This window comes from Syngnathus floridae, chromosome 5 (genome assembly GCF_059516105.1).
Source record: "Syngnathus floridae isolate MCC-2025c chromosome 5, RoL_Sflo_1.0, whole genome shotgun sequence".
Lineage (NCBI taxonomy): Eukaryota > Metazoa > Chordata > Actinopteri > Syngnathiformes > Syngnathidae > Syngnathus > Syngnathus floridae.
Window position 1 is genome coordinate 9,130,140 of NC_142417.1, and position 15,983 is coordinate 9,146,122.

At 39.0% G+C, this 15,983-nt stretch overlaps 1 protein-coding gene across 1 annotated transcript; it reads right to left on the bottom strand.

Moving 5' to 3' along the window:
- Nucleotides 1-486: 486 nt before the first annotated feature.
- Nucleotides 487-15,448, bottom strand: LOC148398001 (sodium- and chloride-dependent GABA transporter 1). Its single transcript, XM_088375035.1, has 13 exons — nucleotides 15,057-15,448; nucleotides 13,735-13,869; nucleotides 7,687-7,897; nucleotides 6,282-6,414; nucleotides 6,043-6,177; nucleotides 5,454-5,557; nucleotides 5,159-5,283; nucleotides 4,229-4,341; nucleotides 3,884-4,024; nucleotides 3,691-3,790; nucleotides 3,475-3,575; nucleotides 3,219-3,386; nucleotides 487-2,471 (listed from the first exon to the last, which is right to left on the bottom strand). The coding sequence occupies exons 1-13, from the start codon at nucleotides 15,235-15,237 to the stop codon at nucleotides 2,349-2,351; spliced, it is 1,770 nt and encodes a 589-aa protein (XP_088231161.1). The 5' UTR covers nucleotides 15,238-15,448; the 3' UTR covers nucleotides 487-2,348.
- Nucleotides 15,449-15,983: the final 535 nt, after the last annotated feature.

Here is a 15,983-nt window from a genome sequence, read left to right on the forward strand (position 1 = left end):
GATTTAGAGGCCATGATACGTTTTGCCATGAGCCAAACAGGAAAGGACTATTGATTAACATGCTGCTCTGCTAAGGCCGCTGCACTCCTCTATGACAATTCACCTAATTCACTTTCAAACCTCATGAGCATCGCATTCACATTTGTCCTGACTCTGCTCTCCTTCGTGCCCCAGCTGGGTCATCCACTCTGACAATAGAGGCAATGTAGTGAAATCATCCACCCACATCCATACGATGCATACCAATTGATTCTCAATAGTATGTGCCAGTGGTGTTTTCCCTCAAACCCAAATTGAGTTATGCTATTGAATGTGAGTGGTCATGTGTGGTTGCCCTGCACCACAGTATAGTATATCAGATAGATGTGTCTCAAAACACACATGCACACACAGAGGCCGGCTTTTGCAAAAATACATTTGTTGAGAGTTCTTTTCTGCTACTATACTGCCACCAAGTGATGGCCACTGGGAAAGGAAACAAATGGAAAAAGAGCAAATCATTCTTTTATTGACCAAGATGACAGCACATATCGAATGTCCATCTGATAAGAACAGTGATACCAACTACAATACAAAAGAAATGATTTAATATACGAGGTTGAATAAAAGTGAATTTGCATTTCGATGTCAATAATGAAACGCGTTGGTAAATAGCATAGTTTCTTAAGGGCATGTATTTGTTACACGTGATAATAAATATTGCATCAACGATTGCAAATCCAATCAAATTGTAAATCGAAATCAACAATTGCATAAATAATAGAAATACAACTCTAACATGAAGCATATCATGATAATCTATTTCTGACAGGGCCCATTTACCAACCATGTGATTACAGGGTGTGAAGGCCAAAAAAAAAAACCCTACAGCCAACATGGTAGTATCAGCTAATTGGGAAATCACTTTTGTCTTTGGTGGGGTCAACAAAGTGCAATTTGCCACAGGTTTCAAGTTATTTGTTAACCAATACTTACAAGTATGCTAATAAGTTAACATTTATTTCCCCGTTAAATGGGATTTAAATTCAACTATAAGGCATTTCAAAATAGCATAATCATTTAACAACGAAAATAAGGCAGTGGTCCCAGTCAGCATTTTCCTCATTGCCAGTATCTTTCAAATTCCACTTGGGTATATGCAAACTTATAAGCACAGCGATATAATGTATCGGACACATTACACACATACAGTAGATATAAAAAGTCAACATATGCAAGGTTTTTGTGATGTAAAAAATAAAATAAGAAATAGAACAAGATACATCATTGTACAACTTAATGGGGAGGAAAAATATTCAGAGAAGTAAAGTTAACATCTGAGATAATGTTGATTTTCTCAGAAAATCAACAGATGTTCTCGTAACCTTTTCCTGACATGTTTGTGTTTTCCAGAAGATGTCTGAACGTTATGTGCCAACAGTAATGTTGTTGTTATGACGAGCAGTATTGTTTGCGGAAATTGTGCCAAACAAACCTTTTGGAATTTTGGATGAGATGTTTTAGATTGTAACACATTTCACCACGTGGTGTAATTACAAAAATGTCAGGAAAAGCCTACTAGAACTTCATTTGTGGTTAACCGGAGGCACTTTAAATGGTGACAGCAGTGCTGGCTCACATTAATGTGAGTTTTAACATAACTGCTTCTTTCTGGAATCAGCCACATCCCAAGTTATAAATTATACAAGTTAGTTAAGAGGCTGTCTACACTTCTGTAACAATAACATCTTAGTTGTTTGTTTTTATTTCCCATCTCTAAAATAGGTGTGTGGCCTTTTTTTTTTTTTTTGCATACGCACTTTATGACAAAAAGAAGTACAATACAAAAAATAACTATGGAATCAAACAATACATATTTTTATAATTGTTGTGAAACAATTATATAATTTCAGAATTTTGTTCATCTGTTTAAAGCTTTAGAGCAAGTAGAGTACATTCATTCAGTTTCAGTTCATGTGTTAAAATATTGGAGTTATGAAAGTCTGCGCATGTGTCATTTTAGATGACATGATTGTGTACATAGCAACTCATGTAATTTCCCTCCCCAAAACACAAATTTGGGTTGAACCATCACTCGCAATTTGGCTTTCATGTTCATATATAATTCACTTGGCCGCAGCCTACTGCATATATTTTGAACACATTCCTCCTGTGTTTGATACACGACAGGCATATTTAGGTTATTTGATTATTTGGTTTTTGTATTGCATTATATATTTCAGAATATGCGTGGAGTTAAAAACTTGATCCGTAATGATTTCTTGGATAATGATTGCAATAAAACAATGTATTTTATACACAGTTCAAATAAAATGCTGGATCAGTTACATGTTTGTTAACCTACTATATCAAAGTGTTGTGTTGAGAAGGTCTACTGATGTTTCAGCCACTGGGTTGCCAAGGTTTTGTTTTTCAGGCAGAGAATCCTCAACAACCAGCTCAACTGTGGTAGTTAGAGCTGTTTTCAATCTCTAAAAAGAACAAAGGGAAAGATTTCATTAAAAAAAAAAAAAAAAAAAGAATGAAATGTCTATAACTGCGGGTTAGCTGGAGCCTATCCAAGCTGACTTTGGGGACGGGGTGGGGTTTACCCTGAAATGATTGCCGGCAATATGCAAGTTCAACAACAAAGTAAAAGTACAGCCAAGAGAAAAAGATTTATAGCTGTTCCAATTAAGCTCTGTAGAGGGCAGTGTTTCATATTAAAAAGTTTGTGACATGAAATACAGTACAGCTTCGGTCAAAGGTAACAAATTGTAGAAATAACAACTGAAATCTTGTTATCTATGTACAGGATGCTATGTGTCGAAAACAGTTCATAAAATAGACAAAATAGTATTTGGCCTTGTGGCTCTCAAAGTTGGAGCATCAATTATATGACTGAAGCTAATATTGTGGAAGAAGTGGGGAACACGTCTTTATTCATGACTGCCTAAGGTCTGCCACAATATAAACAAGTGAATAAATACTTAAAGTAATAATTCCCATTAAACTAAATATGTAGACAGTGATGATGTATAGAGGATAAACAACTGAACATGAAACATGAAAATGTACAAGTTAATGTGTAGCAGCCGCTGAAAAGAAATTCATCAGTATATGAATTACAGAACAAGTTTAGAGGGTGACGTCCAACCAAAAAGAGATAACCATCAGAACAACAGCCAAATAGAGGTGAGGTGCACAACTATTTTGCACAGTCATGATGCCCTACTCACCGAGAGAAAAGAGCCTTTGTTGTTACAGATCTCGTGAATGGCTCCAATGGGAATCCATATCAGAGGGAGCAGTGAGACGCACCAACCCACCCAGTCAGCCCACAATGGGTAACGGTACGTCCCATATTGAACAGGAACGTACTGGATGATACTGGAGACCAGGATGCACTACAAATGGGAAAACATCAGGTTAGGTGTGCAGTACAGGTGGCCATTTAAAGCTTCTCTTGCCGTTAATGGCATATTTGAACCTCACCAGCACCAGCAGAGGACAGATAAACATCCAGCAAATGCGAAAGTAGATGTTCGCAGATTTTCCTAGCATCTTCTCCATCATATATGAGATGCGGTGGACCCCTAATGGAATATGGCAATTTCTAATTAGATAAATCACAAGCCATCAATTTAATGTGCCTCCCTGAACAGTCTTGCAATTTGACATTCACAGTACAACACAAAGTGACGATCTTACCAAAAAAACAGCAGACTGCTATAACCTCAAAGAAAGCCAAGATCACGAGGGACACCACAGCAGTGTAGTGGTCCATCAGTTGAAATACATAAATACCTCCCTGAGAAAAGAAAAGAAAAAGTCACCGGTCATTTATAGCATGGCAGTTGAAGAGGTAAGAAATTGGACAAAGGGCACGGCTCGACGACAATACCTTTGTGACGTGTGGAAGTCCAAGAAGAAAACTGACAACACAGATGACCAGGGCTAGCAGCTCTTCCCTCTTGAAAACTTGCAAAATTTGGGCTCTAAATTCATCTTTGATGAATGTCAAAGCCACCTCAACTGTGGCAAACTGTAGCAGAAAGGAAACATTGTCTTCTTGTGTTGCACAATGATCTTGCAAACTGACTTTTGATGAGTAACTGAGACATGTACAGGCCTTTGGAAGTCATGCCGAATCTAAGTATAAAATTCCTCAAACTAAAAACCGTCGTATTATGTGCTGCTGTTCATAAATCAAAATGAAAGTGTTAAGTGAGCAATTATCAGGTCAGACCTGACTGTCCAGACCAAGACAGAGCAGCATGAAGAAGAAGAGAGGAGCCCACAGCTGAAAGGCGGGCATAGTGGAAAGGGCTTCAGGGTAAACAACAAACACTAGACCAGGACCTAAAAAAGGAAAGTCAGACTATGACATTTAATCATTTAAAATTTACACCATCATTTTTTTTTTCAATTTAGTTATTTTCTTTCTATAGGTATTCATCTGTGATGTTCTATGGGGTATTTAACATAATTCTAATTACAATAATAATATAGATAGTGTCTTTTCCGGACTATTGTAGACCAGGCTTTTCCTAATCTAGTCAATGACTTGAAGGATTAAAGCACCTCTATGGTCACCTTTGTCTTGAGGGTTATCAATAATAAATTAAGAAATTCCTTCGGCTGTAGTCTCGTCACAATACGCCTCATATTACAATTTACAAATCTAGTCAACCAACTGAGTATGTGTCTTTATCTTCTGCCAGTCAAATTTATCCATTATTTATTTCCTAACTCGTGTGCGAAAAGCAATAATTCATTCATAACTTTGTAATCGCGGGTTGGATTTTACAATATTATGCAGGCACCGTCCATGAAGTGTAACAGGAGAAAAAAAAAAAACGTACTTGGCTAATATCCACAATAATGTCTTTACATTTGCACTATTCATGGGAAAATACCAAAGCTAAAATTTTATATAACTTGTGCTTAATAGTTTTACATACACACTGGAGCCAATTCCAACTGGTTTCAGGCAATAGGCGGGTTGAACCGCTTGATAGCCAGTCTCATGGCTCACATTCACACCCAAGGACAATTTTGAGTCATCAATCAACCTACCACAACATCAGAACTATGAGGCACATGTGCTAACCGGATTGAAATAAGTTTTTCAAGACACAAAAGGTGACTTGTTCAGTCATGTATCTTCGTGTCCTACCATCTGTTGATATGTTGTCCACAGGGAGATTATGTATGTGTGCCATGTAGCCAATAGCTGAGAAGATCACAAAGCCAGCCAGAATGCTTGTGAATGAGTTGATGAATGATACAATCAAAGCATCTCTGGAAGAGAAGAAGGGAAATAAAGACAAAATTAAACGTGTAAATAAATAAATGTAAGACTTTCTGTTGGCTAAACAAAGTTTTACAAATGATTACAATAGAAAAAACACAAGTAATATTCAATAGACCATTTACCGATACTATATTTGGGGACACACATGACATCTTACCTGACAATGTTGTTGTTGAACTTGTTGTAACTTGCCATGGAAATCATTGACCCAAAAGCAATTCCCAGTGAATTAAATACTTGGGCAGCTGCGTTAACCCAAACCTGTGTGTGAGGCCATGGAAAACAAAGATAACAGACAAATAAACAAAAACATAAATACTATTACTTAATTTGCCTGGATAAACATACGATTTCAACCGCCCTGATTCCTTCACATTAGTGTATGTGCGATGCTTTGGTGACGAATGAATAAAAAAAACTTTTGTACTCAATGTGTTTGTCATTATTTTATCAATCAACTGACCAGAAATGTGTTATGATGGTAATATTGAACTTTGAATCTTGCCAGCTCTACATCCCCCATCTGTTTTCTCCTTTCCAAACACTATTTGTACAAACAATGTTATTATTTCCAAAGGTTACTGATGTATTTGCCTACTTGCTTTATCCCGCAAAAATATCTGCTCAAGTACACCTCCCACACACAGCCAGGTTACGGAGAGAATGTCATTTTCACAAAATTTAAATAAATAAAAATAAACACTGTAAAACAGTTAACAGTCAAATTTGTTTACGGAATACTTCACCTTCACTTCAAAAAGTTTTCGCCAGACAGGAGTCACAAAGAACTGGACACCCTCCTTGGCACCAGGTAGCTGCATATTGTTAATGAGCAGGGCAAACAAGATGAAGTACGGAAACGTAGCTGTGAAATAAACAACCTGTGGGATGGAATCAATAAGAGATGCATCAAAAAATGTTTCCATGTTAAGATTTTAAAAGTTTGGAATTATCTTATCAACAAACATATCTTGCATGTTCTGACCTTGCCTGTTGACTTGACTCCTTTAAAGATGCATAAATAGACAATGATCCAGGCAAGTAGAAGATACCCGAAGAGTTCCCACTGAAGACCACCAACATTTTCAATGCCGCTGGTTTTCTCCAGAAGCCGATGACTGGTAAAAATACAAATGGTTCAATAATTCATTTATGTACAGTAACAATAAGAATAGTGGGGTCCCATTGTTGTCCCTCTATGAACCATCGTTAAAAACTATCTCAGAGGGCTAATTAGTCCACACCAAAGAGGCCAAAAGAAAACAGTTTACAACCCAAGTGGAATTTACATAATGTACATTTTGGGTCGTATAAATGAGGAGCTTAATCTAGGCTGCTGTGGTTTATGTATGTAACTTCAGAAAAAGCAGAATTCATAGTGCTTCATATTTTCTGGATTTTGTTGTTAAAGCGTTCGTCCACAATGGTCTGAATTTTCCTCAAAATTCTACACGACATGATTTGTCAATGTGCAAACCTGTCTATCAGGTTTACAACTATCAGTGCATGTTATTGTCAGAAGGTCAAGTTCTGTGGTAGGGTGTGAAAGAAATTCTGCTGCTTTGAATGTTCTAATGAGCCAAAGAACTTCATCAGCTGTCCTTGGAAGACGTAGTACCGATTGTGTAAACTGGGTATGAACTCTTTGGTAGGGAGTGACCCTTGCACCACTCATCAGCTGGCCAATACCATCACAACCGTAAAGCATGGGAGTATTTTCAAGTGGCAGAGGGTTTGTGTGGGGAAAGAAAAAAAAAGGATTGCGGGAAAGGTAGATGCAAAAATATACACTCATATTTTGGGTCAAAAGCTGCTTTGGCGCTCTCTTAATTTCAGCCTGGAACAAAGGTTTATCTTCCTGCGGGACATCGAACCTAAGTACGGTGGAAAAATACAAAACTTGGATAAAAAAATAAAAAAAGGGCGGGGGCTGGCTTGAGGCTGACTCTGTAAATTTCCTTGAGTGGCACCAACCAACCAGAGCTGAGACTTGAATGCTATTGAATGTCTCTGGAGAGACCTGGAAAAGGGCTGTACGCCGACACAGCCCATCCAAACTGGCAGTGCTTTGAGGATGAATGAAAGTGACAACATGTGCCAACAGCAAATGGAATGTGTTTCCAAAAGACTTACCTAAGGCTGTAGTTAATCACAAAGGTGAAAAGGGTGTGGATGTTTATGAACATGTGATTTTAATGTGGGTTTTCAATTTCTAATAGATTGGCATAATTAAATAATATTCCCCAAAATGTCTTTGATGCCTATATTACGGAATGCTGTTTGTAGAATTGAAAGAATACGTTTCCTTTCCGTTTTAGAGTACGGCTGTGACATAAAACGTGAAGTACTCTTGGTAAAAATAAAAAAAATAGAAAATGAACACTTCTCACTCAAAGAACTGTTGGCTCGCTGACTGCAGATCAGTGGCATTGCCGGGAAATCCACTGGAACAGTTCTCAAAGACATTCCAGCTGTTGTTGCAAGTCCTCCAGGGAGGTGGTGCTCCAAAGGAGTGGAACAAATAGAAAAGGGCCCAGCTCATGAGCACATTGTAGTAGGTGCAGAAGATGTAGGATATAACCACTGTGGCAAGGCCAACACCTGCGGTAAAAAAATATTTTGTCACACATCACGGGGAGAGACATACGGCTGTTTCAGTCTCCAATGTACCACAGTGGATGTAAAAAGTCTACACACTCCTGTTTTTTCAAAGGTTAGGCTTTTGTTGTTCCATTTATAAGATGAGACCAGGTAAAATAATTTCAAAGCTTTTCCTAACATTAATGTGACTTTACAGCTCGAGTGAAAAAAAATGAAACCATCTTGAAAGTTGACAAATGAGGTAATGTGGTTGCCAGTGTGCAAACTTTTTAACTGGCCGTGTGACTGTGTTTGAAATGAATGAAATTCAAACTCATGTCAATTGGGAAATCGCCACACAAAGCTATCAGTCAGGAGACTGATCCAAAATGTATACTAAGAAACAAAAAGTGTAAAAAGTTGCTATCAACCAGAGAAATTAAGATACAGCAGTGGCATTACTAAGAATTTATCACCCACCCCTAAAAACAACAGAGGAAAAGACGAGAAGAACACTGCTAACTGCAGCTGACAGCAGCATTGCAAAATGAGATATGCAAGAAGTACTGGCCGTTTACTACGTGTGACAATAATCTCAGGTCAACTTCATTCAGTGTGTCTGAGATAAGGCTAGCGTGGCAAGACAGAAGCCTTATCTTACTAAGAAAAACATCTGTGCCCTGCTATCTTTTCCAAAAACGCAGTTGAAATGTATAAATGGAGGAAAGTGGTGAGTGATGGGCTCTCTTACCCTTACTTGTGCAACTACTTCTCAGAGAGGTTTTAATGCAACCTACCTTTTACTCTTACATGAATATTGAGCAACATTCCGCTGTTATGACATATAAATGTTTATATATTTTTGCTTACACAAGCTATTAGTTGTCGTTTGTCAGAAAAACTAGTGCCTCGGGCGATGTTACATGACTGCTATTTTACTCCAATGAATCAAACCAAGCCAAGAATGTTACATGAAGGCCTGGCCCTGCATACCCTAGAGACAAAATTTTTTTCAAGCATTACAGAAGGTGAAAAAAAAAAAATCTGCCATTCGGAGTCATCAATGTCTGCCTAAAAATCTCAAATGTCAGTACGCAAGAGAACAATTTTCTACGTCATTACTTTACTATACCATTTCTTGTTGCTGAATTTGTCTTGATTTATGTTATAAAAAGATTGAATGCATTATTAGTTTTAATTTAAGGAAAATTGTTGGGCAAAATCTGTTGTAGGTCACATTAAATGCTGGAAAAGCATTTACATTTTTTTTCTCCTGGCCTCATATATAGTACAGAAACAAATAGGTACTAGTGCTCAAATATGAAGCTACATTAGCCACAACTAGGATTGACTTCCATGATTCCTTTTTTGCCTATAAGGAAACCAGCATGCAATGTACATACCGGAATCTCCCACCAGTGCATCAAACCAAAAGTACATGGAAAAACCTTCAGCAATTGCTGCTTTCCTTGTCTTTTTTTGTCATTTTATTACCCCGGCAGGAGACACATCGTTCAAGTGGCACTGACATGCCACGTATGGGTACTGATTCGAGAATTTCCATTGATTCAGTAATTGGGGAGGGAACAAGATGGCACATTTCACAGTTTCATGTAGAAATCATTCAAGAGTGTACAGAAAAAAAACTACCTGTTGTCTGGCCCTTGTTTATCACAGAGCATTAACGTGGGAGAAAGGAGTGAGAAAACAAGTGAGGGGGGGCCCCTGATTTGATCGGGTAGATAATCTCTGTCTTTAAAGAGAAACTATGGAGAGAAACCAGTTAGAACAGTAAAGACAGCACAATTTAAATGCAAAGAATTTGGGCAGCTTGTTGATGGCTGAGCTCTTGTGTGTTGTGCTATTTGACAAGACTGTTTCACAAGTCAGTGTATGCCACCATAAATTTGCGATAGGTTGGAACTTAGAAAGTGCAGTACTATCATTCATCTGAAACATGATTTCATACTGTACATTCTTTTCAGTTTTTAAATCAAATTGAGGTCAATAAACTGCGTGAAATTAACCTTGGCCAGGCAAGTTCTCATCCATCAACGTGATAGAACAATTTATTATATAAATAAAAGGACTTCATTCAAGGAAACTAGAAATCGATGTATTTTCACACTTGTCGGCTCAGCGGGCACTCCAGGAACCCAACCAAAAAAATATTTACTCATAGAATGTCCCATTTAAATTGGATGTAGTGAAATAGCCTGATTTTCTTCTGTGCTAACCGCTGAGTGTTAAATCCAAATTAAATGTCGTGAATGGGCTGTCACTACCACTGAGCCATGCAGTAACTGAAACATATGGATGTTTCAGTAAGTAAGTTTTCCATGGGCATGGTTGGATATGTCAGGTCTGGTGGTTGTGCTACATAAAAATGAGCTAAACAGCACGAACAGTAAGTCAAGTAAACTATGAGCAAAAGAGACAGACACATTACTGCCAATCTGCAGCACCTTGTGAATAAGGATTTACCTGTCCAAACTCTTCCAAAATGCAAATACCAGCAATAGAACAAATTTCCATTTTTCCATAAGGGAAACAAAGGCCCTGTCCAAATTCTCGCACGACGCCTTACGGTCCTCACTGAAGTGTACAAATAGTAGAAGTGCACAAAGTGTTTGACGGCGTAGGGAACAAGCATGAGAAAACTGCAGAATCGAGACACTGCAAGTTATGTAAGTAAAAGTAAAGCAAAGAAATAATTTAACTGCCAAATTATTTGTCATTTAATTTGTTTGATTTATTATTATTATTATTATTATTATTGTATCCATGTTTTGTGTTCTTTACTCGACTTGTTGCACTGAGGACTCGTTTGGCTGTGGCACTTCCTGTTGGGGATGTACGTGCTGAACAAAGTCAAGTCAAGTCAAGTCAAGTTTATTTGTATAGCCCTAAATCACAAACAGTCTCAAAGGGCTTCACATAGCCAAAAATTGACAATTATTCTCAAAGCATCCCCTGATCTTAAGCTCCCAAAAGGGCAAGGAAAAACTCAAAAAAACCCTGCCAGGGGAAAATGAGAAACCTTGAGAAGGGACCACAGATGGAAGGATCCCCCATTCAGGATCACCAGGTTAAAGAAATAAAAGAAATAAAGAAATAACTTTATTTGTATGGCACTTTTCATAGACAGAAAGTCACAAAGTTCCCAAACTAATTTCTTTGTTGGTGGATAATTTGAGTCTGGAAGAAAAATCTATGACAAGACTACATGTAGTATCTAGTAAATCAGGACGGTTGGGCTGGTGTATGCGGGGAAATGCGGAAACGTGACAAAACCAGGCTAACTAGCAGCTCTAAAACAGGCATACGCATCCGCAGCACAGATGTTGATGCAGGGGAAATGAGTCAAACAAAAGTAAGATAAGAAGGTTGTGTATGCACGTGTATATCACGCAAGTGGGTGGGTATCAGAGCATCCACAGCTGCTAGGCCATTCTTATCGTCTCATTGTTGTGGAGACATCCTTGGCATAGCAGTCTTGGACCCTTGGATGGACGGGTAAGGACTGATATGGATGCCAGCATCCAGACCACACTCTGCATCCAGGGGGAAAGTGCACAATAACGGATGTTTGGGGAGCAGGCCGACAAGAATTTGGTCAGCCTTGAAGGTCTGTGGCCTGTGACTTTCTGGCGTCAATCGATTTACTAAATCATCAGCCGAGAAACCAACTTTGGTCATTTGGAATTTGCGAAGGAATTCAAAAATTGCATCCACTTCAGAGTGAGCTCAACTGTCGCATGAGTCTGAGTGTTGATTATTGCTCCACAACATCCAGAAGGACTGGTTCCCTTCCAATGAATCTGCTCAGAAATTTTACCAAACGTTGCCAGTTTCTCACTATTTTATTTATATCTGCAATGAATTGTAGTTAATGTACTTCCACTGTACTTCCACTCTGACTACCAACACTGGAGCCCCTCAGGGGTGCGTCCTCTCCCCACTGCTCTTCTCCCTCTACACCAACGATTTCTCCGCAAGTGACTCTTCTGTGAAGCTCCTGAAGTATGCAGACGACACCACTCTCATCGGACTGATCCAGAACGGTGATGAGACTGCATACAGACAGGAGGTGGAGCGGCTGGTCCACTGGTGCAGCCAAAACCACCTGGACCTGAACCCGCTCAAGACCGTGGAGATGACAGTGGACTTCAGGCGAGGCCCTTCACCACTTTCACCCCTCACTATCCGCAGTAATACTATTCTCTCATCAGACACCTTCAAGTTCCTGGGAACCACAATCTCTCGGGACCTGAAATGGACCGGCCACATAGACTCTGTCCGGAAGAAGGCCCAGCAGAGGCTGTACTTCCTGAGACAGCTCAAGAAGTTCAACCTGCCGCGGGAGCTGCTGAAGACCTTCTACACTGCCATCATCCAGTCTGTCCTCTGCACCTCCATCACTGTCTGGTTTGGATCGGCCTCCAAACAAGACAAGCACAGACTGCAACGGACAATAAGGACTGCAGAAAAGATAATTGGAATCAACCTCCCATCTATTCAAGACTTGTACCTGACCAGGACCAGGAAACGTGCAAGTAACATCTCAACAGACCCTTCGCACCCAGGTTGCAGCCTGTTTGAACTACTCCCCTCCGGACGCCGTTATAGAGCTCTGTACACTAAAACCAGCAGACACAGAGACAGCTTCTTCCCCCAGGCTGTCGCTCTGATGAACTCACACCACTCTTAGAGTCTCAGAGTCATTACTGTGCAATAACATCCTGCTTTCCACACCTTTTTTGTTTACACTGTTTGTACTATGTGTCCTCTCTGCATCCATTGCAGCCTGGTCATCCTAGAAGAGGGACCCTCCCATCTGTGGACTTTTCTCAAGGTTTCTCATTTCCCATAGCTGGAGTTTTGAGTTTTCCCTTGCCCTCTTGGGAGTTTAAGATCTTCTGTTTGTACTATGTGTCCTCTCTGCATCCATTGCAGCCTGGTCATCCTAGAAGAGGGACCCTCCCATCTGTGGACTTTTCTCAAGGTTTCTCATTTCCCATAGCTGGAGTTTTGAGTTTTCCCTTGCCCTCTTGGGAGTTTAAGATCTGGGGATGCTTGAGAATATCTTTCGTTCTTCACATGTGCTGAGTGTTGTTGTTAGTCACCTAAATGTTGAACAGAGGCTGTGATTTACCGAAGTCAAATTCCTTGTTTGGCACGCTCAAACATGGCGAATAAAAAACTCTTGAATCTTGAATCTTGAATCTGAAGGGCCTTCGCATGATCTCAACCCAAGTGTGGAACAAGGGTGCGGAAGGGGTGGGGCAACAACGGCGCACTTCTGAGAATTTGGACACCATAACTACTTGAAACCTTCAATGGGAACGTGCGATTGTGGGTCACAAGAGAGGAAGTGCGAGTATTTGGACAGGGCTAGACTCATATTTAAAACAGGAAAACTGATTTAAAAAAATTTGTTGTACAGATAATAAAGGTATTTCAATGTGGACGCTTTGTACCTAGAAAAAACTGTTTTTCCACAAAAGTTGACATTTACACTGGAGGATGACCCGAACTAACACACTGACTCAAACTCAATGAGCAAACTAAATTCAACACAACAGCACATCCCTTCAAAGAAGGGCTGAAGAAATAAATGACTTGCAGCTCTTAAGCATTGGTCAGCTTCTGAACATGATACTTCATGATTGCAACCCAATCCCACTGTCACCTCCCAACAACATTGTCATTGTGTGGTGACAGCAAAAGATTTGGGTCACATTATAAGCAGTGTAGTAAATGTTTGGATGGATCTTAACATTGAGAAAAACGTTCATATGATCAGAAGATCAATGGAAAAAAAACTTGACTGAAAGTCAATCAAATAAGTGACTCACCTTTTAAGAGAGGACAGACTTTGGCTAGGGCGTGCACTGACCCGAGATGAGTGAACTGGCCAATAACAAACTCCATGAGAAGCAGAGGAATGCCACACAAGAATAACATGATGAAATAGGGGATCAAAAAAGCTCCTGGATCAATAGGAAAGAAGAGGGGGGAAAATTATTAAATAAATTATTCACGGTGTGAATTATCTAAATTAATGCCTAACGACCCTTTTTTCATTGTCATTCCTTTTTTTTATGCCATCTCAGTGTTCCTTAATGCAACATTTGAAAAAATAATAATGTATTAATACATTTGAAACAAAAGTAAAGAAATAAAAAGTAGCTGACTAAAAATACTATACAAAAAATATACAACACAAGTCCCCAATCATAGATAAGACGGGAAGATATTTTTTTAACCTGGCTTGAAAGGCATTCACACTTGATTGACTAACTGCATCTGCAAACATAAGAAAGAGCCCTATTGAGTTTGAAAACAATTAGCATTTCTGTGGAGTTCTCGTTTCTGTGGAAGTCTCAAACGCTGCCCAGGGTCCATTTGTGGTCCACATGATATTTCGTGGCCCCTATTTGGCATAAAAATTTAATGCGAGTGCAGCCTGCATGTTGCGCAGGGTTTTATTTTTGTCATTTATGACATTTATTACATTAATATTTATTATTTGTAGTAGTATTAGTAATAATAATAATTATTATTATTATTTATTAAATTATTCCTTACATTATTATGATATTTACATAAATATTTTTGTGCATATCCTGTTCTAATAAAAAAATTTTAAAAATCGGGGGAGGGTGGGCACTCGGGAGTAGTCCCGCCCAGAGAGTATTTCAGTGAAGAACCGCCACTGCCAAAAGCAAAACATTGAAGTCTATTCTACAGTTGACTTTAGATTTAAATAGTATTCATATGTACTGAGCAAGTGACGGAAAGATTACAAAACAAAACTATAATATTCAACTCAACTAAAACAAAACTTTTCTGTGTTGCATGTTTTTACTCGACTCTAGTATAATATTGTCTTTAAATAAACGGAAATTAAAACGGGTCCCCTATTTATAGTATGGATTTGATCGACTGAAAGTACATCCTGAACAGCTAAAATAGGTTTTGTCCCTGAATGAAGTACACATTATTACAAAATACATCTTTGTTGTGGCTCTGCCGTGTACAAATATTTTAAAGTCTATGATGAAGGAGAACAAATACAAAATAAAATAAAGAATGACACATTTCTTCCAACAGTTATGAAAAACTTTTCAACGTATGGAAAAATTATACAACTATGATATCATCAGTCATGCTGTACCTCCGCCGCTGCTGTAGCACAGGTAGGGGAACCTCCAGACATTGCCAAGCCCGACCGCGTAACCCACCGTGGCCAGAATGAACTCCAGTCGCCCGCTCCATGTTGGTCTCGCTACATCTGTCTCTACGGAGGTCACTTGAACATCTGAGGTTAACAAAGCTCTCGTTTTCTCGTCACTCATGGTCGACTCACCGGCGGCTTCTATCGCTGCTCTGATGATTATAATTTATTGTACGGTAATTAATTGTAATATTCACGACCTGAGAAATAAACTGACTGTTTGGTTTGACGCTAAAGGTAAAACTTGTTTTCTTAAAAGGATGCCGCCGTTACCGGCCGGTGGAAGCTGTAAGTCATGCGTTTGGTAATAGTCACATTTTGTCACGCAAAGGTTGTGCTCAAATGTAATTTCAAAATAAAAGATATAATGTCCAATTTACACCTTGAAATTGGCAGCACATCTCACCCTATGCTTTTGTTTTGAAAACATCAATTTTGTTCCAGGAAGTTCCCCTTTCTATAAAGCTTGCGAACGTCATGCAGAGCAGTAGAGAATCTAAAACGTTAATGTATACCGCTCTGGTTACTGCAACGTACATAGACTTCGTTGCCACATTGGATGTGGAAACGTGCAGCAATTTTTGAAGATGCAATTCTTTTGAAACTACAATACACTGTTAGATAATATGCAAAACATTTGACTCGTCATTTTCTAAAAATAAAGAGCTCAAAAAGTAATAGGAGAAGTTGTGAAAAGGGAAGCCTTTTCAAACCAATAATTGCTTGGAGCTAACATCTATGGTAACCAATCTGTTTTACAAATACAACCGTGTGTGACAGAATGGGGGGATTGCAAGAAATACAAGAATTAGAGACATGGACAGATGTACTACATCTAAGGGCGGATGCATTGACCTACAGTACCAT

Excerpts from the sequence above, each read along its gene's own strand:
- LOC148398001 (XM_088375035.1), bottom strand. The coding sequence starts at position 15,237 with ATGAGTGACGAGAAAACGAGAGCTTTGTTAACCTCAGATGTTCAAGTG. Across the intron at positions 3,791-3,883 it reads GACTTCCACACGTCACAAAG|GGAGGTATTTATGTATTTCA; the intron begins GTATTGTCGTCG and ends TTCTTTTCTCAG. Across the intron at positions 3,576-3,690 it reads AGCAGTCTGCTGTTTTTTTG|GGGTCCACCGCATCTCATAT; the intron begins GTAAGATCGTCA and ends ATATTCCATTAG.